The sequence below is a fragment of the Microtus oregoni genome, unplaced genomic scaffold, assembly GCF_018167655.1.
Source record: "Microtus oregoni isolate MIOR12 unplaced genomic scaffold, Mior012 000092F_ref0000046, whole genome shotgun sequence".
Lineage (NCBI taxonomy): Eukaryota > Metazoa > Chordata > Mammalia > Rodentia > Cricetidae > Microtus > Microtus oregoni.
This window is the reverse complement of record NW_024544604.1, coordinates 2,597,972-2,622,620: the sequence shown is the minus strand read 5'-3', so window position 1 is coordinate 2,622,620 and position 24,649 is coordinate 2,597,972. Positions and strand designations below refer to the sequence as shown.

The window sequence follows — 24,649 nt, the reverse complement described above, 5'->3', positions numbered from 1 at the left end:
ATATATATATATATATATATAACATGTGTGTGTAACTTACTGTGTTCATTTAGCATTGCCTGTATGTACATGTGTGTCCAAGGCTGACCACTTGAGATTGGAAAACCTATGTGAGAACCCAGCCTTGGAGGAAACTGATTCACCCCCTCAGCAGTCATATTGTTGACATTTCATAGGTACATTTTCTCTGTCATGTCTAGGGGACACTATGTAGTTAAGCTTTTTTTGTTTGTTTGTTTCGGTTTTTTTTTTTTTTGAGACAAGTTTTCTCTGTGTAATAGCCCTGGCTGTCCTGGAACTTGCTCTGTAGACCAGTCTGGCCTCAAACTCAGGTAGACACATCCCAAATGCTGGGGTTAAACATGTGCACCACCACCTCCTAACACTGAGCTTTATTTAATATTTTATAAAAATCCTGTACTTCTCTTGAGAACTAGGCTGAGATTAAATGTCAAGGAAGATGGCACCATGGTGTGATAACTGTTAAACCTAAGAGACATTTTACCATTCTTTTCATTATAAATGGTTAAGTAGTGCCTACAGGATGAAATCCCTCTTGGTTGCCTGACATCTTAGACCTACAGGAATACTTTAATGAAGTCTCCACAGATAGATCTGCTTCTTACTTGTTTAGCATGCTGATCAATTCAGCTCCAGTAGACTGTATTCAGTATTTCATAATTTCCAACATGTAAAACCTATAGCAGAAAGTATATTTCTTCTAATTCCTCTAATTATCATAGCCTAGCAAAGTTTGTCTGGACCGTAATAGAGGTCAAATGGATGAAGTAGTTTAGGTCAGTTTTTAACAGCTCATCATAAAATTCTTTGCACATGAAAGTCCTCTAACGAAGCAAGACTAAGCTCCTCACCGGTAATTATGATGATGGAAAATTTCCCCACGGGTGATCTGGTGGTGCCATTAATATTGAACATTAATAGGTCAGTTAACATTGTACAGTCTTTAACATGTAACACATAGTCTATAGCAAGGGTTCTCAGCCTTTGTGGTTGAAAGACCCTTTCATGGAGGTCACTTAAGACCATCAGAAAACACAAATATTTACATTACAATTTATAACAGTAGCAAAATTACATCTATGAAGTAGCAAGGAAAATAATTTTGCAGTTGGGAGTCACCACAACATGAGGAACTGTATCAAAGGGGTGCAGCATTAGGAAGGTTGAGAACCACTGGTCTGGAACTTCAGGTGGTGAAGCCTAGACTTAGCAGTTTATATCTAGCATAAACAGAGATAGTCAAAAGGTTTTCATTTATAGGAGAAACTGTGCTTAGATCAGTTACAACACAAGAACAAGTTCCACTCCCTCACTGTATATGAATCGAAAAATTTTCCAATTTCATTGTAGGAAATAACTTTAGGCAAAATTGTTCTTTCCCTTCAAATGACACCTGGGAAGATAATCCTTCTTTTGTGATCAACCAAACTGAGTTCCCTTATTGGCATTCAGCTGTTACCCACTGGCACAGGCACAGCAGTTGACAACTTTTTTGAATGCTTGTTTATCATAGTAACTGGTAAACATTATCATAATCTTCATTGGAACCCTCCTTTCCTCATGCCTTTCCTTGCCCACAATTCTCTTTATAAGGAATGCAAGGCTCCTGAGCCTTGTACAAGTAATCACTCTGACTGGTCAGTGTCTCCTTACTACCAGCTCCTAAATACATTCAATATCACTCCTTGCTAGGTTACTGAAGAAGAAAATATAGTCATCAACAACCTCTGCACTTTTCTGACAGCTGAACAGAAGCCAGTTGCTGAGCTTAGCATAAATATTTATGAAACTCAGAAGATGCCTTTTATCTAAGGAAATACAGTTTAGGCTATATTGAAACAGATCAATCAGTGATATTCAGGCTGTCTGAATGTCTTTTGATTCTTCCTCCAAAATACTGAACCACTCTGCTCACTACACATCCTGCTGCTACCTTCCTGTTTCCTGTTTCCATGCCCCCTTTAATAGCTGCAGTATGGCAAAGGCTTCCAAAAGGGTCTGTAGGCTTCGCTTACTTCCCTCAGCTGTTTCTCAGCAGCTCCCTCCCGAGATCCTGCCTAAACAAATGCTAAGCCATGTTGCTCTGCTATATGAGCCCTACAGCAGCACGCTGGCCCTTTTGGTCTTCCTTTAGTAAATTGGCCATGCCTATCTCTGGTTCTTTGTGCTGGCAGCTCCTCATGAAGTGTCCAGATATTTTACAAACTATTTGAGTCAGGGCATTAATTATTAAAGATAGATCAGCCTTCTTTCTATGTGTTGAACATTGATTTAGTCTGTCTGGAGGATACTTTGCCAGTCCAGACATTTGCATGTCTGATTCTTTCACTTATTTTAAATCTTTGTTTGTCCAGGACATTTCAGGAGGTTTCACTTCGCTAAATTATGGCTGAATCAAAGTACTAAAGTATATATATAATGATTTCTTAACTATATATTCCAGAAACATGGGATTTCTTGCTTAATAAAAAGTTCTAGAGTGGGTGGTGGTGGCGTGCGCCTTTAGCGAGGCAGAGGCAGGAGGATATCTGTGAGTTCGAGGCCAGCCTGGTCTACAAGAGCTAGTTCCAGGACAGGCTCCAAAGCTACAGAGAAACCTTGTCTTGAAAACATCCCCCAAAAGTCTAATAGATGGTAATGTTTTCCAAGAATGACTTCCAATAGAATAGTGGGTAAAAGAAAGTATTACTCCCAAATGCTTTGTGCCTTTTCTTCCTTAAAGGAAAATAATGTGATACAAACAATAATTTCTCATTTAGCATATTTATATATAATAGCAATTTAAGCATTTATTATGTGTTTGACCTGTCATTTTAATAGATGTAAAGAAAGAAAATTATAAAATCACTCCAAGGTTCTACTTTTCCTGTAGAGAAACAGCTAATTTATAAATATGTCCTCGGAGAAGTAATGTGAAAGTTTCCTATTTCTTTAAATTGCACAGCCATTTAAGGATGGGCCACATAACAGCACGTTTCAAAACTGTCTTGCCCTTTTGTCCTCACTTTGGATTTCTGGCGCAAAGCTACGGATACAGTCCATTCAACAGTATGAACAACATGTGCAGAGATACAGAGAATTTAAACGAGTCATGGGTGGTGGTAAAGCAAGTCCTGGAGACTGGATGTCTCTTCACGGTTGTATACTCACTCTACTGCTGATGGAGGTCACACTACGAACACTTGGGGCTGGTGACCTCTGGGTGGCTGGGGTTCCACCGTTGCTGTAGCTATTTGTCAGTGTTCCTCGTCCTGCCTCCTGGTCAATGAGATCTGGTGAAGCAGTACTTCTCCTATACATAAGGATAAGGCACATTTGAACTTTGACAGCAGTCAAAGATGCCAGCCCAGAAATGTTGATGAGGAATGCAAACCACACCACTCTGACTAGGGCCAGCCACACTGGAGCTGCTCAGTAGTGTTCATGGTGCCTTCCTCAAAGACCTGCAGGAGTTCACTAGGTCCTGTGTCCACATCCCAACTTGTCTAATTCCAATGTCATTTAACTGAGCTTCACCCTACCTTTCCAACTTTATTTCCCTGTTTTCATCAGTACTCTAAGTCATTCATAATTCTTAAATGACAAAATTTACAGGCACATCTAAGTCATATGCATCCACCATCCTCATCTTTTTTTTTATTCTTTGTCCATGAGAACCCTCCTCTCCTTTCAGTACAGAAGTTCTGCCTTCCCCATCAGATCTTTCTTGACAAGCACAGACCTTGTTTTTCTTGCTCTGTTCACTTACAGGTTTTAACTAACTATTCCCTCTTGCTACAGAGTGTATTGTTTAGTGTCTTAAGTCCTGTGCATATGTGCAAGTTTTTGACATCTGACTAAGAATCTTGAAAAACCTGCTATATAGCATCCTTTTGATAGCACGGAGCATGTTTGGCCTCCTCTCTCTAGTGGTAACTCCAAATTTCAGAACTATGGATATAGCTCAAAGTAGTTGCTCACTGCTTGCTGATCCTGACAAAATAACACATTTGCTGTTTCAATTGTTTGAAGCAATTTGGAGTTCTAAGTTTTAGAACAATTTCCCTGAACCACTGCATTTTGACAACAGTTAATCAATCTGCACTTTTCTACATGCGTTCATCTCAGACACCGACCCAGTGATGTGTCATGTCCATAGATGATCAATTCTCAGAACAATATTCTAAATAAGTACATCTCCATAATGTTTTTTTGGGGGGATCACCTTTAAAAATGTCTCTTCAAAAAGAGCTCAAGAAAGTAAAAAAGAATTCGTGTGAATATTTGTGCTTCCCTGTGTTGAAGGCCTTCCAACACCCAAGTGGCTTTGCCAAATTTCCCAAGGTGGTTTCAAAAGGGCTGAAAGCAAAGTCCTATTTACTGTAGATTCTCTGGCAGCATCTGGTTAATCAGAATGATAACATTTAACAGGTTCACCTGTAGTAAGAAAAATCTTCTTGTGATCCTAAGTCAACTACTGGAAATTATTGTTGCCAACAGCATTAGCTGAAAAATGACACAGACTTTCCTATTTGTCCATGACATTTACTGTGAGTGTCAAAAATATTTCCTTTTGCTTGATTATACCAAGAAAAGGTTGAATCTAAAGAGGCACAGACTTTTAAATGCTTAGCTGCCAAGTGTTTTAGATGCTATTTAAAATAGGATATAAGTTCATGGTCTTTTGCCACTTAAGTAGGAAGATTATGATGGCATCTACATTAAATTTAGAGAAGTTTGAAATCCATTTTTGATGTTACCATGATTTAAATATGTATTAGAGACTATTGGCAACAAATGTTCAGGCTCATGTGGCTAAGGGGAAACTGGAAAGAAGGAGACCCAGTTGACAGGGTTTGTGGTGCTTAGTTATGTTAGGTTATGGGAAGACAGATTTTCGAGATTAGAAGAGTTTTGTCTAACTTAGTTTATGAAATATACTTTGAACAGCCTACGTGTTTGTTATCTCTAATTCCGTGATGCCCCCAAATATTGATAATGGCTTTTGAGATATGTGCAATTCTGGACAGAGGAGCCAAGGATAAGACAGATACTATAAATTGCCTTGCCTTTCTGAGCTTACATAATGCTCTCCCAGGAATGGTATCTAGGAAATAATTTTCCAGCGTTCTCCCTTTCTAGACTGATAATGTTGAGCTTGCGCTACATGGTCAAATGATTATGTCCAGAAGGCAGCATTAGAGCCATTAACACTGAGATCAAGGTATAAAGCATGGTACCACACAGAATGCAGGGTATTCCTACCGAGGCATATAAGCCTTTTTTAAAGTTCTTTTAATTATTTTAAATCTGAAATGAATTCATAAGAAAATGAGAAATAAAAAATTATAACTAGAAAATAAGATAAGTCTGATACATGAGGAAGAAATACCAAACTCTAAAAAGAAAAGAGAAAAAGGCTAAATGCAGTTCTCTTCTAGTCTTTGGTGTCCCCAGATGCTACATCTTTAAACTTTATGTGAGCTAAGCCTTGACCCCCTATGGTATATCTGAAACATCACATTGGATACCCTGAGCATGTGATCTAGAAATAAATATATTAAAACCCCCTGTCTGATTCCAATACACAGAAAAAGCTGGAAAATATTGTGCTAAACTGCTCAGTAAGTTCATTAGTCTCAGACATGCATCTGCCTACACTCATTCTTTCCCATGCTCTACCATGTTTCCTGCTTAGTATGGTGCTCACATGGAAAGTGCTGAGCTGCCCTCATGGTGACTGTCTTAGATAAAGATACATTTTCTGGTTTAGTGAGTGACTGTGAGATACTAAGTGTTCCCTTATAATAATTTTGTGGCTAGCAAGATGAAAATAATTTCTCATTTTTAGATTGATGATAAAAACAAAAGAAAAGTATCTTATGATACATAAATACTATAATTCATATTTAAATATCAATAAAGTTATTTCATTTTCTAGACTTATCTCTTTTAATGTTGTTGGAAAGCAGGCATACCCTTTCATTTATGTATTGTCTGTACTTCTTTCTTTCTCCAACAGAATTGAAAAATTGAGGTGGAGAATTTATAGGCCATAAGGCCAAACATTAGCTTGAATATACATACTCATTCACAGATATGAATATCTATATTTAAAAATCAAACTATTTGGAAAGGCTAACACATTCCAAAGGAAAAAGTTGTAAATGGGTTATAAATACAGACTTTATGCATTTCCTGATGATAATATGACTGAATCCGTATTTTCCTACCTGTTCTATCATTTATCCTCACTTTAATACTTAAAGAATTCTTTATTCATAAGCTCTCAATTGTCTGACAATTTTGCTTTAGGCTGTTTATGACCATTTGTGGCTTTGGTTTCAAATCCCTGTTTCTATTAAAGAAAGGTCTCCTTACCCAATAGAAGTTAAAATAGAAAAAGAAAGAATTAGTAGATCTGGATGCAAGGACAATAGTGGCACAAAGCTTATGAGAATAACCAAATAATAACTAATTTGACATAAGGTCCACTCCTTATCCCTGACACTGCTTGGGTGACCAAGAACCAGAGACTAGATAGCCCAGGGACTTAGAGTAAAAGCAAATACTACCAGTATTTCATGTTTTCAGTTGTCATCTACCTGTTTTTTGATGTAGTCTCTCAGTGGTACTTGAACTCACCAAGTAGTAGCCTGACTATGGGTACAAGCATGTACCTCAATTTCCCAACCATTTTAAAGGTAGAACACTATCCCCAACACTCATAGGTAAATTTATGGAATAAAATTCACAGGTTTTTAGAGACACAACACACATAAAAACAGTTTTAAAGCTTCTTTTCTTTTTTTGAAGAAGTTTGCTGAGTAAATTATAGTGTTTCATTTAAAGGAAAAAAGTCAAATAAACTAGTGTTGACTATGTACATGATCTTGACTGCAAACTAAAACAATCCCACCATGCTATAGAATACTACCATGAAGAAGATACTGCCTACCTGAAATCTCAGTTGCAAAGAGATTAAAAATTCTATATAGGACATGAAAATAATATTACTTCTAATGAAAGTAGAGATAGTATTAAATCATGGGATGGATTTAATAAACTTGCTTTCACCAAATACACATACGGAAAACAGAATTTTTGAATAGTGAAGGTACCTAATGTGACCTATTTCTAGTAGACATGGAAAATAGAAAAGTGAAGCATAGAATGAGGATGAGCAATTAAAAGTAAAAGGATAATCTTAGTGTGTGTATAGGGGACCGAAATGGAAGAAAGAACCACAAAATAGGTGAGTATGATGATGTGCAAAGGCTCATGGCAAGAATGCTTGCCATACCCTTCAGCAACATGGAAGAAATTCTGCCTAGAAATACAGCTCCATCTTCTACCAACTTCTACTAAACAGCACATTTCAGGCTCAGTGTTCTACATTTTTATATAATGTTAAGGGGACATTGCTAGTGTCCCACCTAAACCCTCACATCCTATTACTAGTTCTATGTAGTGATATTTCATTTGTATTGTAATAAATAAAGCTTACTTGAAGATCAGAGTGTAAAACAGCCTCATTGATTAGCCTTACAGACCAGGCAGTGAAGGCATACCCGTTTAATCCCAGTAGCCACGCAGTTTGCCATAGAAACTGGGCAGTAGTGGTGCATGCCTTTAAAGCCCTAGAAAGGAATATAAGATGGGAGGAGACAGCTCTCAGACACAGTCTTATTCTGAGATTCCTGGAGACAGGATTGCCATTTTGGACTGAAGTAAGAGCCAGGAGCTAGCTGTTTTGCTTTTCTAAACTTCAGCTTGAACCCCAATTTCTGTCTCTGGGTTTTTATTAATCATGGTACAGTTCTACATAATTCTCCATAGTTTCAAAGAGCATTTCTATGGTGCCTTGCAATTTATGTCTTTAGGATTTGTCTATTGACACTACAGACAGTTACAGGCCTAGAAAATGACTTGGAATTTTTCTCCCTCTCACCCACATGGTAGAAAACTTAGATTAAAATACAAAATTCTAAGTTAAATTTTAATTTTATATAAATAATCAAAATTTATTAAGAATTGGAACCTTCTAAATATTTCACTATGTATACTTATACTAAAAATATTGTTTATCTCAAATTCATGTTTATCTAGATATATTTTGTCTTTATTTGTTAAGCAAGGAAACCCTATGTGAGGGGATTCACAGTGGCAGAGTTGGATGAGAGTAAGATGGCCTAGCTCCTCCAATTGCAAAGGGACAGTTTATATTCCTAAAACTGTGGCTAGGCCCTCAGACTCAGTCCTCACCTGAGCTATGTCATTACCTATCTTTCCCTGTAGTAATAGGAGCTGCGGGCCTGCGTCCCCAGCACCCAGCCACCCACATGACTAGCTTATGCCCGAAATAACAACACACTGTATTCATTTAAACACTGCTTGGCCCATTTAGCTCTAGCCCTTACAGGCTAATTCTGATATCCCGATCAACCCATCTCTAATAATCTGTGAGCACCGGTCTTACCGGGAAGATTCTAGCCTACGTCCATCCTGGGTCGGAGCTTCATCGCGTGCATCTTCCCGGGAGTGGGGAGCATGGTGTCTCTCTGAGGCGTCTGACCCCGAGAGAAGAGCTGTCGAGTCTGAGCTCACTTCCTCTTCCTCCCAGCATTCTGTTCTGTTTACTCCACCCACCTATGTTCTAAGCTATGAGCCCAAGCAGTTTCTTTATTACTTAGCCAATGAAATCAACAGATTGATATATGACACTCCCACATCATTTCCCCTTCTCTGTTCTGTATCTCCTACTGCCTTCTTTTTTTTTTTCCTCAGAATCAGTTGATTGAGGGGCTAGAGAGATAGTTCAATGGTTAAGAGCACTGACCACTCTTGTAAAGGACATACATTCTTTCCCCACAACCCATTTGGCAACTCACAACAATCTGTAACTCTAGCTCCAGGCACATGTGTGACCCACAGACATACATGCAAGCGAAACACCCATATACATAAAATACATTTTTTTAAAAAATAAGTTGTTTGGTTGATAAATTTCTTACATGAATTCTTGTCTGAAGGTCTGTTTCTGGTGGAGCACAACAACCATTCACTAGAACTTAGAAGGAATTTGGAATAGCTGCTTTTAGTGGCATCCCTTTGATTAAGTACAGTTTACATTTACAACCGTTAAAAAATGCCTTTTGTTTTGTATGTCCAGTCTCTAGCAACTAGTGCATAGCAATTTGTTATGCTCGCCTCAGAGGCTGCTATGCCTTTCGTATCCTGTTTATATTTCTCCAGTTTTGAAACTACTGACGATAAATAAATCAACTAGGCACCTGATAAAACATCATTTCAACTCATATATGATATGAGTTTTTTAAAAGGATGCCTTAGCCCAGCTGCTCCAGGAAAAAACTAATGAACCATGAAGAAATATGCTTTATCAAGAAGAATAGAGAATAATTGCTTAGCTGGGTCAGGTCATTGATGAAAGAAATGGGCATCTCACAATCTCTTTAGATGATAGTTAAAAAAAGAGATAGCCCCCTCCACTTTTTAAGCAATCACTTGGAATGAAGTGTTGCCATAATGTGAGTCATCCCCAAGGTCAATAAATGTTGCAGGGAAAGGACAGCTTGCTCTCCTGATCTCTTGAGTATCTTCATTTTCTTGATAGGAAATCCTTGCTCTTGACATGCTAAAGCCGAATAACTCTGAGGCCAATATTTGGATTGCCTATAAACTATTTCAGATATTCACAACTTAAAAGATAAAGTCTTCTTTGGCAACATAAAGGAGCCATCTGGAAGAGGTTGTGGGGACAAGTAGGGAATGAATATGATCAATATACATTGTGTGAATGCATACAATTTCCAAAGAATAAATATAAATATTTTTAAAGTCTAATTACAGACTGTCTTACAGTTTATAATTACAAGAAAGTCTTGTGTCAAAACACTAGTATATGATGAAACATGCCCATATGGCATAACTGCTTTATAATTATTCATGCCCAGCAACAGAGCAGACAAAAGAAACAAATCCAGGCAGAGTGATTCTGGAATAAAACACCTTGATGATCATGGGGAGAAAGCCCCTCATTCTTGATGAGTCAGTATAAGGTAAATAATTCAAAATAGCATAATTTAATTTTCCTCAATAGGCCCAGGATCCTTTATTTTCTTTAAACAAGGAACTCAGTCTTTCCTCTTCTTACATGGTACCCTTCTTAATGTTAGCCCAAAGTGGAAAACAGTCTGACTGGGCTGGAGAGATGGCCCAAGGCTTAAGAGTACTGGTTGCTCTTCCAGAGAACCCAGGTTTGATTTCCTGCACCCACATGGCAGCTCATGATCACCTGTTACTCCAGGCCCAGGAGATCCGATATCTTCTTTTATGGGCATCAGGTATGCATTCAGTGCACAAACATATATCCAACATAACATCCATGCGCACAATAATAAAAATTAAATCTATTAAGAAAAATGAAAGCAAAATGGTTCAGCAACAGGGTCCCAAAGAGGCTAAGAAAAATAGACCAACACTAATTTAGGTACAATATCATTTTGAGTGACTTTCTTTTTTTTTTTTTTTTTTTTTTTAGTTACAATGTAGTAGTTCTTTTTTTTTTTAATTTATTTATTTATTAAGGATTTCTGCCTCGTCCCCACAACCGCTTCCCATTTCCCTCCCCCTCCACCCGATCAAGTCCCCCTCCCTCATCTGCTCGAAGAGCAATCAGGGTTCCCTGACCTGTGGGAAGCCCAAGGACTGCCCACCTCTATCCAGGTCTCGTACGGTGAGCATTCAAACTGCCTAGGCTCCCACAAAGCCAGTACGTGCAGTAGGATCAAAAACCCACTGCAATTGTTCTTGAATTCTCAGTATTCCTCATTGTCCGCTATGTTCAGCTAGTCCGGATTTATCCCATGCTTTTTCAGACCTAGGCCAGCTGGCCTTGGTGAGATCCCAATAGAACATCCCCATTGTCTTAGTGTGTGGGTGCACCCCTTGTGGTCCTGAGTTCCTTGCTCGTGCTCCGTCTCCTTCTGCTCCTGATTTGGACCTTGAGATTTCTGTCCGGTGCTCCTGTGTGGGTCTCTGTCTCTGTCTCCTTTCATCGCCTGATGAAGGTTAATATTCCTGAGGATGCCTATGTGTTTGTCTTTGGATTCGCCTTATTTAGCTTCTCTAGGAACATGAATTATAAGCTCAATGTCCTTTATTTATGGCTAGAAACCAAATATGAGTGAGTACATCCCATGTTCCTCTTTTTGGGTCTGGCTTACCTCACTCAGGATAGTGTTTTCTATTTCCATCCATTTGTATGCAAAATTCAAGAAGTCCTTGTTTTTTACTGCTGAGTAATACTCTAATATGTATATATTCCATACTTTCTTCATCCATTCTTCCGTTGAAGGGCATCTAGGTTGTTTCCAGGTTCTGGCTATTACAAACAATGCTGCCATGAACATAGTTGAGCATATACTTTTGTTGTATGATATGGCCTCTCTTGGGTATATTCCCAAGAGTGGTATTGCTGGATCCAGGGGTAGGTTGATCCCGAATTTCCTGAGAAACCGAAACACTGCTTTCCAGAGTGGTTGCACAAGTTTGCATTCCCACCAGCAATGGGTGATTGTACCCCTTTCTCCACAACCTCTCCAGCAAAGGCTATCATTGGTGTTTTTTATTTTAGCCATTCTGACAGGTGTAAGGTGGTATCTTAAAGTTGTCTTGATTTGCATTTCCCTGATCGCTAAGGAAGTTGAGCATGACCTTAAGTATCTTTTGGCCATTTGAACTTCTTCTGTTGAGAATTCTCTGTTCAGCTCAGTGCCCCATTTTATAATTGGGTTGATTAGCCTTTTATGGTCTAGTTTCTTGAGTTCTTTATATATTTTGGAGATCAAACCTTTGTCAGTTGCAGGGTTGGTGAAGATCTTCTCCCAGTCAGTGGGTTGTCTTTTTGTCTTAGTGACAGTGTCCTTTGCTTTACAGAAGCTTCTCAGCCTCAGGAAGTCCCATTTATTCAATGATGCCCTTAGTGTCTGTGCTGCTGGGGTTATACATAGAAAGTGGTCTCCTGTGCCCATTTGCTGTAGAGTACTTCCCACTTTCTCTTCTATCAGGTTCAGTGTGTTCGGACTGATATTGAGGTCTTTAATCCATTTGGATTTGAGTTTTGTGCATGGTGACAGATATGGATCTATTTTCATTCTTCTACAGATTGACATCCAGTTTTGCCAGCACCATTTGTTGAAGATGCTCTCTTTTTTCCATTGTATACTTTTGGCTCCTTTATCGAAGATCAGGTGTTCATAGGTTTGTGGGTTAATGTCAGGGTCTTCTATTCGATTCCATTGGTCGACTTCTCTGTTTTTATGCCAATACCAAGCTGTTTTCAATACTGTAGCTCTGTAATAGAGTTTGAAGTCAGGGATGGTAATGCCTCCAGACAATCCTTTATTGTATAAGATTGTTTTGGCTATCCTGGGTTTTTTGTTTTTCCATATAAAGTTAATTATTGTCTTCTCCAGATCTGTGAAGAATTTTGATGGGATTTTGATGGGGATTGCATTGAATCTATAGATTGCTTTTGGTAGAATTGCCATTTTTACTATGTTGGTCCTCCCAATCCAGGAGCAAGGGAGGTCTTTCAATTTTCTGGTGTCTTCTTCAATTTCTTTCTTCAAAGACTTATAGTTCTTGTCAAGTAGATCTTTCACTTCCTTGGTCAGGGTTACCCCAAGGTATTTTATGCTATTTGTGGCTATCGTGAAAGGTGATGCTTCTCTGATTTCCCTCTCTGCTTCCTTATCCTTGGTGTATAGGAAGGCAACTGATTTTTTGGAGTTGATCTTGTATCCTGCCACGTTACTAAAGCTGTTTATCAGCTGTAGGAGTTCTTTGGTAGAATTTTTGGGGTCGCTTATGTACACTATCATATCATCTGCAAATAACGAAAGCTTAACTTCTTCCTTTCCAATACGAATCCCCTTGATCTCCTTATGTTGTCTTATTGCTATTGCTAGAATTTCAAGCACTATATTGAAGAGGTATGGCGAGAGTGGACATCCTTGTCGTGTTCCTGATTTAAGTGGGATGGCTTTGAGTTTTTCTCCGTTTAATTTAATGTTAGCTGTTGGCTTGCTGTAAATAGCTTTTATTATATTTAGGTAGGACCCTTGTATCCCTATTCTCTCCAAGACCTTTATCATAAAGGGGTGTTGAATTTTGTCAAATGCTTTTTCCGCATCTAGTGAAATGATCATATGGTTTTTTTCTTTCAGTTTATTTATATGGTGGATTACATTGATAGATTTGCGTATGTTGAACCAGCCCTGCATCTCTGGGATGAAGCCTACTTGATCATAATGGATAATTTTTCTTATGTGTTCTTGGATTCGGTTTGCCAGTATTTTATTGAAGATTTTTGCGTCAATGTTCATGAGTGAGATCGGTCTGTAATTCTCTTTCTTGGTTGGGTCTTTGTGTGGTTTTGGTATCAGGGTAACTGTAGCTTCATAAAAGGAATTTGGCAATGACTCTTCTGATTCTATATTGTGAAATACCTTAAGGAGTATAGGTATTAATTCTTCTTGGAAGTTCTGGTAGAATTCTGCATTGAAACCATCTGGTCCTGGGCTTTTTTTCGAAGGGAGATTTTTGATAACCATTTCTAATTCTTCGCGAGAAACCGGTCTATTTAGATCATTCACCTGGTCTTGGTTTAGCTTTGGTATATGATACTTATTTAAAAAAAAATGTCCATTTCTTTTGTATTTTCCAGTTTTGTGGCATACAGGCTTTTGTAGTAAGATCTAATGATTCTCTGAATTTCCTCTGTGTCTGTGGTTATGTCCCCCTTTTCATTTCTGATCTTATTTATTTGCGTGTTCTCTCTCTGTCGTTTAATTAGTTTGGATAGGGGTTTGTCGATCTTGTTGATTTTCTCCAAGAACCAGCTTTTTGTTTCATTGATTCTTTGGACTGTTTTCTGTGTTTCTATTTTGTTGATTTCAGCCCTCAGTTTTATTATTTCCCGTCTTCTACTTCTCCTGGGCGCGTCTGCTTCTTTTTTTTTCTAGAGCTTTCAGGTGTGTTTTTAAGTCCCCAATGTATGCATTCTCCGTTTTCTTTAAGTGGGCACTTAGTGCTATGAACTTTCCTCTTAGCACTGCTTTCATTGTGTCCCATAGGTTTGAGTATGTTGTCCCTTTATTTTCATTAAATTCAAGGAAGACTTTAATTTCTTTCTTGATTTCTTCCTTGACCCAGGTGTGGTTCAGTAGTTGACTGTTCAGTTTCCATGAGTTTGTCGGTTTTTTGGGGGCAGCGTGGTTGTTGCCTTCTAACTTTAATCCGTGATGATCTGATAAGACACAGGTGGACACTGATATTTTTTTGTATCTGTGGAGGTTTCCTTTGTTACCAAGTATGTGGTCAATTTTTGAGAAGGTTCCATGAGCTGCAGAGAAGAAGGTATATTCTTTCCTATTTGGGTGGAATGTTCTATAGATGTCTGTTAAATCCATTTGCTTCATTACCTCCAATAATTCTCTTAATTCTCTATTAGGTTTCTGTCTGATTGACCTGTCCCTTGGAGAGAGAGGTGTGTTGAAGTCTCCTACTACTAGTGTGTGTGGTTTGATGTCTGCCTTGAGTTCTAGTAATATTTCTTTTACATAAGTAGGTGCTTTTATATTGGGGGCGTATATATTCAGGATTGAGACGTCCTCCTGATGAATTGTTCCTGTTATGTGTATAAAGTGACCGTCTCAGTCTCTTCTGATTGATTTTAGTTTGAAGTCAGTTTTGTTAGAAATTAGTATGGCCACACCTGCTTTTTTCTTAGGAACATTTGCTTGAAACACCTTTTCCCAACCCTTTACTCTGAGTAGGTGCCTGTCTTTGTGGTTGAGATGTGTTTCTTGCAAACAGCAGAATGTTGGATCCTGTTTTCGTATCCAATCTTTTAGCCTGTGCCTTTTTATAGGTGAATTGAGCCCATTAATATTAAGTGATATTAATGACCAGTGGTTGTTTACTCCGGTTATTCTTATTGCTTTTGGTAGTAGAGATTGTGTGTCTCCCTTCTTTGAGATGTGCTCGTGAAGGGTCATTAGATGCCTGGGTTATTATAGGCAGTGTTGGCAGTGTTGGATTCCTTGGGTTGCGATTTTCCTTCTATTAATTTCTGTAGGGCTGGATTTGTGGCTACGTATTGTTTAAATTTGTTCTTATCCTGGAATGTCTTGTTTTCTCCATTGATAATGAACGATAGCTTGGCTGGGTATAGTAGTTTGGGTTTGCATCCATGGTCTCTTAGCTTCTGCAGAACCTCTATCCAGGACCTTCTGGCTTTCATAGTTTCCATCGAGAAGTCAGGTGTAAGTCTGATCGGTTTACCTTTATAAGTTACTTGCCCCTTTTCTTTTGCAGCTCTTAATATTCTTTCTTTAACCTGTATATTTTGTGTTTTGATTATTATATGGCGAGGAGATGTTTTTCTTTGATCCAGTCTGTTTGGTGTTCTGTATGCTTCTTGAATATTTAAATGAATATCTTTCTTTAAGTTGGGAAAGTTTTTTTCCATAATTTTGTTGAAAATATTTTCTGGGCCTTTGAGCTGTGACTCTTCTCCTTCTTCTATTCCTATTATTCTTAGGTTTGGTTTTTTTATTGTGTCCCACAGTTCCTGAATGTTTTGTGTTGAGAATTTGTTGGCTTTGCTGTTTTCTTTGATCTGTTCGTTTATTTTCTCTATGGTGTCCTCAGCATCTGAGAGTCTTTCTTCTAGCTCTTGTATTCTATTGATTATGCTTGTTTCTGTAGACTCTGCTCGTTGGCCTAGATTTTCCATATCCAGCTGGTCCTCAGTTTGTATTTTCTTCTTTGCCTTCATTTCAGGTTTCAATTCTTGAACTGTTTCCATTACCTGCTTGATGGTTTTTTCTTGGTTTCCCAGGGTATCATGTACATATTTACTCATTTCTTCAAACTTTTTGTTATACTTCTCATCCATTTCTACAAGGGCATTTTTTACATGTTGTTTAAGGGACTCTATTATCTTCATAAAGTCGATTTTTTCCACTTCTTCTGTGTTAGGTTGTTCAAATACTTCTGTTGTAAGATCATTGGGTTCTGATGTTTTCATGTTGTTTTTCGGATTATTGGGTGAATTCTTGCCTTGGCGCCTGCCCATGTCCTCCTATTGATCCTATCCAATGGGTCCTTTAAAAACCGGATCAGGTTTCCCTGCTGGCCAAGGGCTCCGCTTACAAAATGCCCTCACTCTCTTTCGTGGTTCCTGCTGCAGGCCAAGAACCCTCTCACCCCTCCGAAGGATCTTCAGGACAGGACCAGGCTCCCCTTGTGCCAGTGACCTGGCCAACCAAAAGCCTACCTCTTTGATTCAATTGTAGTAGGGCGAACTGCTCTCCTTATTGCAAGCCTGTCCCCGCCGCTTGGGTCTGCCGCTGCGCTGGTCCCCGAAAGCCTCTTCCTGTATGTGGTGTTGCTCCGCCGCGTCTGGCCGCTGCGCCGCTCCGCCTCTGCGCGTCTGGCCGCCGCGCCGCTCCGCCTCTGCGCGTCTGGCCGCCGCTCCGCCCTTGAGTGAATTTCATATCTACTCAGAGCCAAGGAAGCAAAAAGAAAGACCAAATGTTTCTTTTTTTTTTCTTATTGAATTTCTGAGATATGGCCTCACCATGTAGCCACAGCTGTCCCGTTACTCATTATGCAGTCCAGGCTGAAACTCACAACAGTCCTGCTTTATCATCCTGAAAACTGAGTTAACAGGCAATACCATGACTGATTGAGGTTTTGAAGAAAAAATATATAATGAAGGCAGCATAGAAGAGAAGTCAAACTATCCACAAACCCAGAGAGGCTAGGTATCAAGGAGGGCTCAAGGAAGGATGCTCGGATCTCTCTGGGAAGAATTTCATGGGTGGCCTGGTGGAGGGTGGGAAGAGGAACTGTTGTGGAATACAAGTTTAATATGTGTTACATTCATTTATGCTATAGAATATTTGTTTAATGATGCAAAGATGTGTTGTATTTTTATGATGCATTTGTCTGACTCTGTAAGGCTATGTTACGTTGCCTGTCTAAAACACCTGATTGGTCTAATAAAGAGCTGAACATTCAATAACTAGGTAGGAGAAAGAAATAGGTGGGGCTTGCAGGCAGAAAGAATAAATAGGAGGAGAAATCTAGGCTGAAGAAAAAAAAGGGAGGAGAGAGAAAAGAGGTTCTGCTTTTGTTTCCACAGATGAGAACCTGTGAATTCCTTTCAGGCTAACGTTATTTGATGGAACAAGACCCCCTGAAAGGTCTCCATGAACCCTAAAAATACTTTGCCCAACAAATAGCAGGAAGCTGTTTGGAGAAAACTATGCCCAAATGCCCAAAATGATTACTTATAAATGTTTTCTTTCATTAAAGGAGGATATGATATAGAAATAAATGTTTTGCATTGGTATAGATCTTGATCTATTGATACAAATTTAAGGTCAATGTTGTTACTATATATATATATATATATATATATATATATATATATATATACAGTCCAGGCTGAAACTCACAACAGTCCTGCTTTATCATCCTGAAAACTGAGTTAACAGGCAATACCATGACTGATTGAGGTTTTGAAGAAAAAATATATAATGAAGGTAGCATAGAAGAGAAGTCAAACTATCCACAAACTATCAGGCAAATGGATGGAGCTAGAAAACATTTTATTTTGTGAGGTAACCCAGACATATATGCAAGAACAGAAATAAATATATTATATATTAAATATATATATTATATATGTTATATTATAATATATAATATATATAAATATATGTTATTTCTGCTCTTGTTTAAGGTATTGTGTTTGTGCAGCTCATTTAAAAATGGGCTCATAGGAAATCACAGAGACTGAACCAGCAACCGGGAAGGCTGCATCGGACTGACCTAGATCCTCTGCATATATGTGATAGTTATGTAGCTTGGTCTAAATAGAAACTGAGGAAGAGTAGACTGGGGATGCAGAGAGGAGGTAGGGGGTACTTGGAGGAGAAGAGAGAGGGGAAACTGTCATTAGAATATAAATAAATAAATAGAAGAGAAATGAAGTAAAACTATTTTTTATTGATTTTATTGAGCTAGATGTTTTCCTCTGCTCCCCTCCCTGCCTTTCCCCTCCGCTTCAACCCTCTTCCATGGTCCCCATGCTCCCAATTTACTCAGGAGATCCTGTCTTTTCCTACTTCCCATGTAGATTAGATCTATGTATGAATCTCTTAGGGTCCTCATTGTTGTCTAGGTTCCCTGGGATTGCAATTTGTAGGCTGGTTTTCTTTGCTTTATGTTTAAAAACCACTTATGATTGAGTACATGTGATAATTGTCTCTCTGGGTTTGGGTTACCTCACTAAATAAAATGTTTTCTAACTCCATCCATTTGCCTGAAAATTTCAAAATGTCATTCTTTTTCTCTGCTGTATAGTACTCCATTGTATAAATGTACCACACTTTCCTTATCCATTCTTTGGTCGAGGGGCATTTAGGTTGTTTCCAGGTTCTGGCTATGACAAACAATGGTGCTATGAATATAGTTGAGCATATGTCTTTGTGGTACGATTGAGCTTCCTTTGGATATATACCCAAAAGTGGTATTGCTAAGTCTTGAGGAAGTTGTTTCCTAAGCAAAACTAGTTCAAGGGCAAAGATGCTTTGCTTGCATTTTAATCACACAGGGGTTCTTTAATGTTACAGAGAATATATCTACATTATTGAAAAATTTGAAAATTCTGAATATAACACTGATCCTCTGAGAGAAGATAATAAATTATTTTTTCCTATAGTTTTTCTCTAAAGTCTTATAAAAAGTGATATGTAGAAGAATTCTAGAGAAAAATGAAACCCATATAAACAGATATCATTAATAAAAATACTAATAATCAAAACAATGTCTTCTCTGGGGACATATATAGTTCTGATTTGTATACTAGACTCCAACATGCAAGATCCTGTGTTCCATGCTCAGTACCACAATGAGCAAAAAGGGCCAGGTGTTATAAGAAAAATGAAATTCTGCTTGTAGAACCTAAACAGAAAAGAATAGAAATACTAGCAGAATTGCAGCCACCTGAGCAATAAAAGAACAAAATGGAATTAGCATGTGGACAAATCAATGTACCATGAGAGCAGATAATTTTTCCTTACTTTTAGCTTTGATAGTAATGAAAATAAGGCCTGGCATATGCCAAAACAAGCTAGAAAATCAAATGTTATTAGAAGTGACTATGCTCTTGGCTATCCTGATGAGTGTTGACACTATGCACAATAGATTCTCACTTGACCCGTCTGGAAATCAGTTAGAGGCAGTGAAACAAGAAATAAATGGAATTTCAAGAAAATTCCCTGGAGCAACACAAAAATGATGAAATTATTAATAGTTTTTGAAAGCTGCAAAGAATGGGTATGACACTTAGAGGGTTTTATTTTAGAAGTTGAAACAGAAAAAGACCAAGCAATCAATGAAAGAATTACCTGTCATGTACACCTGTATTTGAACTTAGAATCCCAACTCCCCAAACATAAGGCTGCAGCCTTTCATATTACAAAAAAAAAATGTTTCTCATAGCTGTAAATCAAGAGGAAAGGTTTTCTATAACAACTGTAAAACATCTTCTTGTCTTTTGTATTATATGTTAGACACTCTCTGTGTGCCGGTCCTTTACAGATACATAGACTCCCTATGTGGGTAGAAGGTTATCAACCTGATTTCCAGGCTGCCCACTGCTCAATTTGTTGCTTACCTGTCTGATCCAGAGGCTGACTTGAAACTCTGAAGTGTATGACTGTCTAAGTCCAAGCTATAGCTCCTCCCACTTTCAGGTTTTGGAGTTCTGATTTCTCCTCTGGTTGCTGATCTGAACTTGCTCAGAAGAAATCTGAAAATCAACATATGAATTCAAGAGCAAGATAAGAAAACTCTTATCATTATACCCATAGACTAAAGCATCCGTCCACCCCCATTAGGGAATCTTCTAATTAAAGTAAATGGTAATTAATACAGACTCACAACTGGGAAAGGCAAAGGAAACGTGAGACTGCAGAATGCTTAGCTTGAAAAGGAACATATATACGGTTCCACTCCTCTTCAGGCTCAGGCATTGTTGCAGAAGAGGGACAGAAAGATTGAAAGGCCTAGAGATGTTGGACAACTGCAAGGAAGCATTATCTTCTGGTCACAGAATGATAGCAACACATATGAACACACAGTGTTTGTGACAGCATGCAAAAAATCCACATATGCAAGTCCAAGACAGTCAAAAATGCCAGTGTGCAAAGGAGAATTGTGTGCTAAATTCCTATCCATACCCATGGAGCAACTGCCAATCTCTACAGAGGAGAGTCAGGCTTCTCTAAGAATGTAGCCCCTGATAAGTCAATTGTACTCAAGTGGAAGACCACATAGCCAAGACTGTTTAGATATTACAAATAAGTCTTGGTAGGTTAAAAAAAGTAAAGGAGGGGATGTAGAGACAATCTAGCAGTTAAAATTACTAACTGTTCTTCTGGAGGACCCAAGCTCAACTCTCAGCACCTATACAGTGACTCACAACAGTGTATAACTCCAGTTACACTGATACCTGACACCCTCTTCTGGCAATCTTGGGCACCACACACACTCTCATTGCATAGACATTCATGGAGGCAAAGCACCTACACACATTGTATGTATATATAATATGCATAATATAATTTCCAGTGTAGCTCAGTGATAGAGAACATGTTTCATAAGAACTAAGATCAGGGTTTGAATAGTAAAAATATTTTATATTACTTTTGCCAATAAATGATTGTTCAAAAAAAGACCATAATTGAGGAGTTTTGGGTAGTGGGGTGCCAGGGCCTCTAGTTCCCCAGTAAGCGTACTACTGCTGGGTCTCTGCCCCTGCTTAGCAAAAGACTGCTTAGTTTGGAAACTCATCAGTAGCAGCTGAGATGGAGAAGCATATTCCAGGCTGGGATTCTTTGCAAGCAGGCTGGGAATAGGGAATTGCATAGAAAGGAACTGAGTCTCTGGGACGAACGAAGGTGGCAACTTAGAGCAGACACGATTCGAGTTGGGACTACCTTTCTCATCAGTGGAACCCAGAACAGCTCTGGGGAATAAAAGAATATGCTATGTTCTTACTAAGCATGCTCTGTATCACTGAGCTTCACTGGGAATGGCACAGCTTTTAAATTATTTATTAGCTCTTGGACAGCTTCGTACAATGTGTCTTGATTATATTCACTCTCCCAACTTGACACCCATCCACCCTTCCTTACCCATTTACCCACTTTGTGTTGTCTCCCTCTTTCTCGCTAGTTCTCTTTAGTGTGTGTGTGTGTGTGTGTGTGTGTGTGTGTGTGTACATGCTTTAATGGAACATGCCTTTATATATCTTGCCTTTATGTCTTCCATGGCACCTCTCCCGTGGTAATGAAGTTTATACAAAGAAAGGTCACATGCTGGGTGAAATCTGAGTGCATTACTATGTCATGTAGTTAACTGGCATTAAAACAAAAATAACTTTTGAGGAAATGCAGTTCAAGTTCTGATCCAGGATAGTGAGTGCACCAAACATGGATGTTTCTAAATACACTTAAACAAAAATTGAACTCAGGGGTCTATTAATAAGAATAATTTTGTAAAGGCACATGAAATGTGGAAGCGGATGGGTTTGTGAGTCCAAGGGAGAGTTGCTGGTAAGCAGTATGGGTGGAAAAGATCAGAATACAGTGTATACATATTTGAAATTTTTAAAGAATAAAAAATATTAAAAATGAAAGCAACAAAATCCCATCTATATTCTTTAGAAAGATGGTACCGAGCCACCATTTTATTTATTTTTTATTCAACAATGTTCTAAGTGGACAAATGGACTTGAAAGGTACTGGCATAATTATAACAGAATCTGCTAAGTTGTCTCTGCTTCAAAGGACCCTAGCAAAATGTCACTGTCAAAATGTCAGAACCTTCACTCTGCTGGAAAATTACATTTGGGGTGAGAATGAAGCTTAATGCAATGCTAGCCTTTGATGTTCAGAATCACCCCTTCTTCCTTTTGATAGCGTGAACCATATCCACCTGCCAGGCTCCTTGTCAAGTCCGGCTTGTAGTCTGATGTATGTCTCGATAACTCTTGTGTACCTCCAAAGCAGCTAGTATCTATTTATTTAATATGTGTCATTTATCACCTATGCCATATCTTGTGACTTATTTCCACATTGCTATATTTCTGACCTTGATAGTTTGCATTGGCACTTTATAGTTTCGTACAAGCCTTTCCAACCTAGCTACTCTTTTAGGTGTTAAGCTTTCATCTCCAACTGGATGTTACAGTCCCTAAAGGCAGAACCACAGCTGCCTGTTTTGAGTGACAGCAGGCCTCAGCCTGGAGCTATGGTAGTTTGAATGAGTCAGGATCTGTGTGACTCATGTTTGCCAGTTAGTGTTTTCCGGCTCCCATCTTTCTTAGTTGTGTGACCTAATGGGATGCCTGAAATAAACTCTGCAAACTACAGCTCTTAACAACATCTGTAGGCTCTGAGATCCTTAGGCAGTCAATCCATTTGTTTTTTTCAAGGTTAGGCACTATGCTAGATACCTAACGCAGAAGCAAAGAAGCCACCTGAGCAGCACTACAAAAGCTTACCATTAAGTGTGTGTATATGGAGCCAGGGTCAGAGTGCACAATGACACAGGCACAAGGCATTGTGGGTATCCTGATGAATAAATGAACGCAATACGATAGGGAGGATCAAATGCCTAGGAAAGGAGTTGAAGAAATTCAAGAAAATCTTTTGCATTTGTCGCTGCTAATTAGTAAACAAGGGGGTTAGTCAAGAGAGGCTGAGTTAAATTACACTTTTATTTCATTCCCACTCATAGTTCAGAACACTGAACAAATGGGAAAAGTCCACATTTCTTTGAGAGCTAGCTACAGTCTCAGTCAACATCAGCATTTCATGTTGGCTTCTGCTGAGGCAACAATGCAGTGCTACCTAGAGAGGGGCACCATGAGACTTGGCACATCTCAGAACCCTTGCTATGCAGCCCTCATTTGGGGGAACTCTCATTTTTTGTGGCACCTTACTGCCAGTTCCCAGTGCCTTCCTGCATCTTGTTCTCCGATATATTTCCCATTGCTCATTGTAAAACTCAATGTGCTAAGCTGAAGCAGTCAAATGTGACTTGTTTTTTCCTTAAGAAAGCCTACATTTTATTTTTTATTTATTTATTTATTTATTTATTTATTTATTATACACACAGTGTTCTGTATGCATACCAGAAGAGGGCACCAGATCTTATCATAGATGGCTGTGAGGCACCATGTGGTTGCTGGGAATTGAACTCAGGAAGCCTACATTTTATATATGTTCAAGTATCCATGCTTTCATTGGGTTGTTTTATATACCAGGGTTAGGTTGGAAGAGAGGGATACTAGCATTTGAACACAAAGGCTCTAGTCTTATAGTCAAGACTGACTTTGACGGTAGATCTGCCTGGAAATAATGTGCCATTTGGCACAAGAATAAATAAGGCATGAAATAAAAACTCTTACATGTTCAGGTCATCCAGGGATTTTGTTTAGTTTTGTATTTTGAGATAGGCTTTTACTGTGTAACAGCCTTGACTTTCTTGGAACTAATTCTGTAGACCATATGGGCCTTGTACTCACAGAGATCCACCTGTCTCTGCTTCCTGAGTGCTGGAATTAAAGGCATGGGCCACCACTGATTGGTTCCATCCAGGGAATTATTATTATTATTATTATTATTATTATTATTATTATTATTTTTAGCTGAGGTTGAAAGTACTTAAGACTGCATTTCCCTAGGATAAAATGTTACCCCAGTTAAGTCTCTCACCTCTTCTGGGTCACTGAAGTCAAATCGGACATGAAAACACTGAAGATTATTTATTTTAGAGGGGATGAACCGCACTTACCCCTTCCTCTTGGATCCATCATGAGTGGCCTTCTGTCTGATTGACGATGAAGTGTCTGACTTGTCTACATCTTGGTGGGCTTGCTCTTGGCTTTGTATTTCTTCAGATCCTTATGGAAAATAGAAAATAATACAAAAGCAGAAAGGATAACACATTTCTTTTCTGCACTCATGTTGCTAGATTGCCACAAAACAAAAAAGCCTATATTAATCGGTAATGACAGTTCAATCCCAAGTTATTTGGCATAAATAGGCATCTCTAATATGTTGAATGCTGTAGAGATAGCTATGAATTAAGACCAGGACTCATCAGGACAAGGTTTGACACATTAAGCTTTCCTAGGAAGGCTACAATAAAGGGACAAATAAAGGGACAAATTCATTATGCCTCTACAGATATCTTTAGGGTATGAAATGCTAAGTTTATGAAATCTCTAAGTCCATAGATTATAGGTACTAATTTTTATGGGTGTTGTTTTGTTTTGAGACAAATTCTCTCTATATTCCTAAAGCTGGTCTGGAACTCACTATGTACCCCAGACTGCTTTTACATAGATAAGCGTTGTGCCTCAGTCTCCCAGCGGTAGTGAACACAAGTGTGTCCCCAAACACAGCCAGACATCTTGGAAATGAGAGGCCAGATTTCCTGGGATGACAGGCATGTGTGCATATGTCTTATGCCTGGA

The 24,649-nt window shown here is 38.6% G+C and overlaps 1 protein-coding gene across 1 annotated transcript in view; it reads right to left on the bottom strand.

Annotated features, from left to right (window-relative positions):
- LOC121442664 (synaptotagmin-like protein 5) overlaps positions 1–24,649 on the bottom strand; it is a 101,530-nt gene that overhangs the window by 51,950 nt on the left and 24,931 nt on the right. The window contains 3 exon segments of the mRNA XM_041644268.1: positions 3,172–3,313; positions 19,778–19,912; positions 23,965–24,073. Coding sequence (XP_041500202.1) covers positions 3,172–3,313; positions 19,778–19,912; positions 23,965–24,073 — 386 coding nt within the window.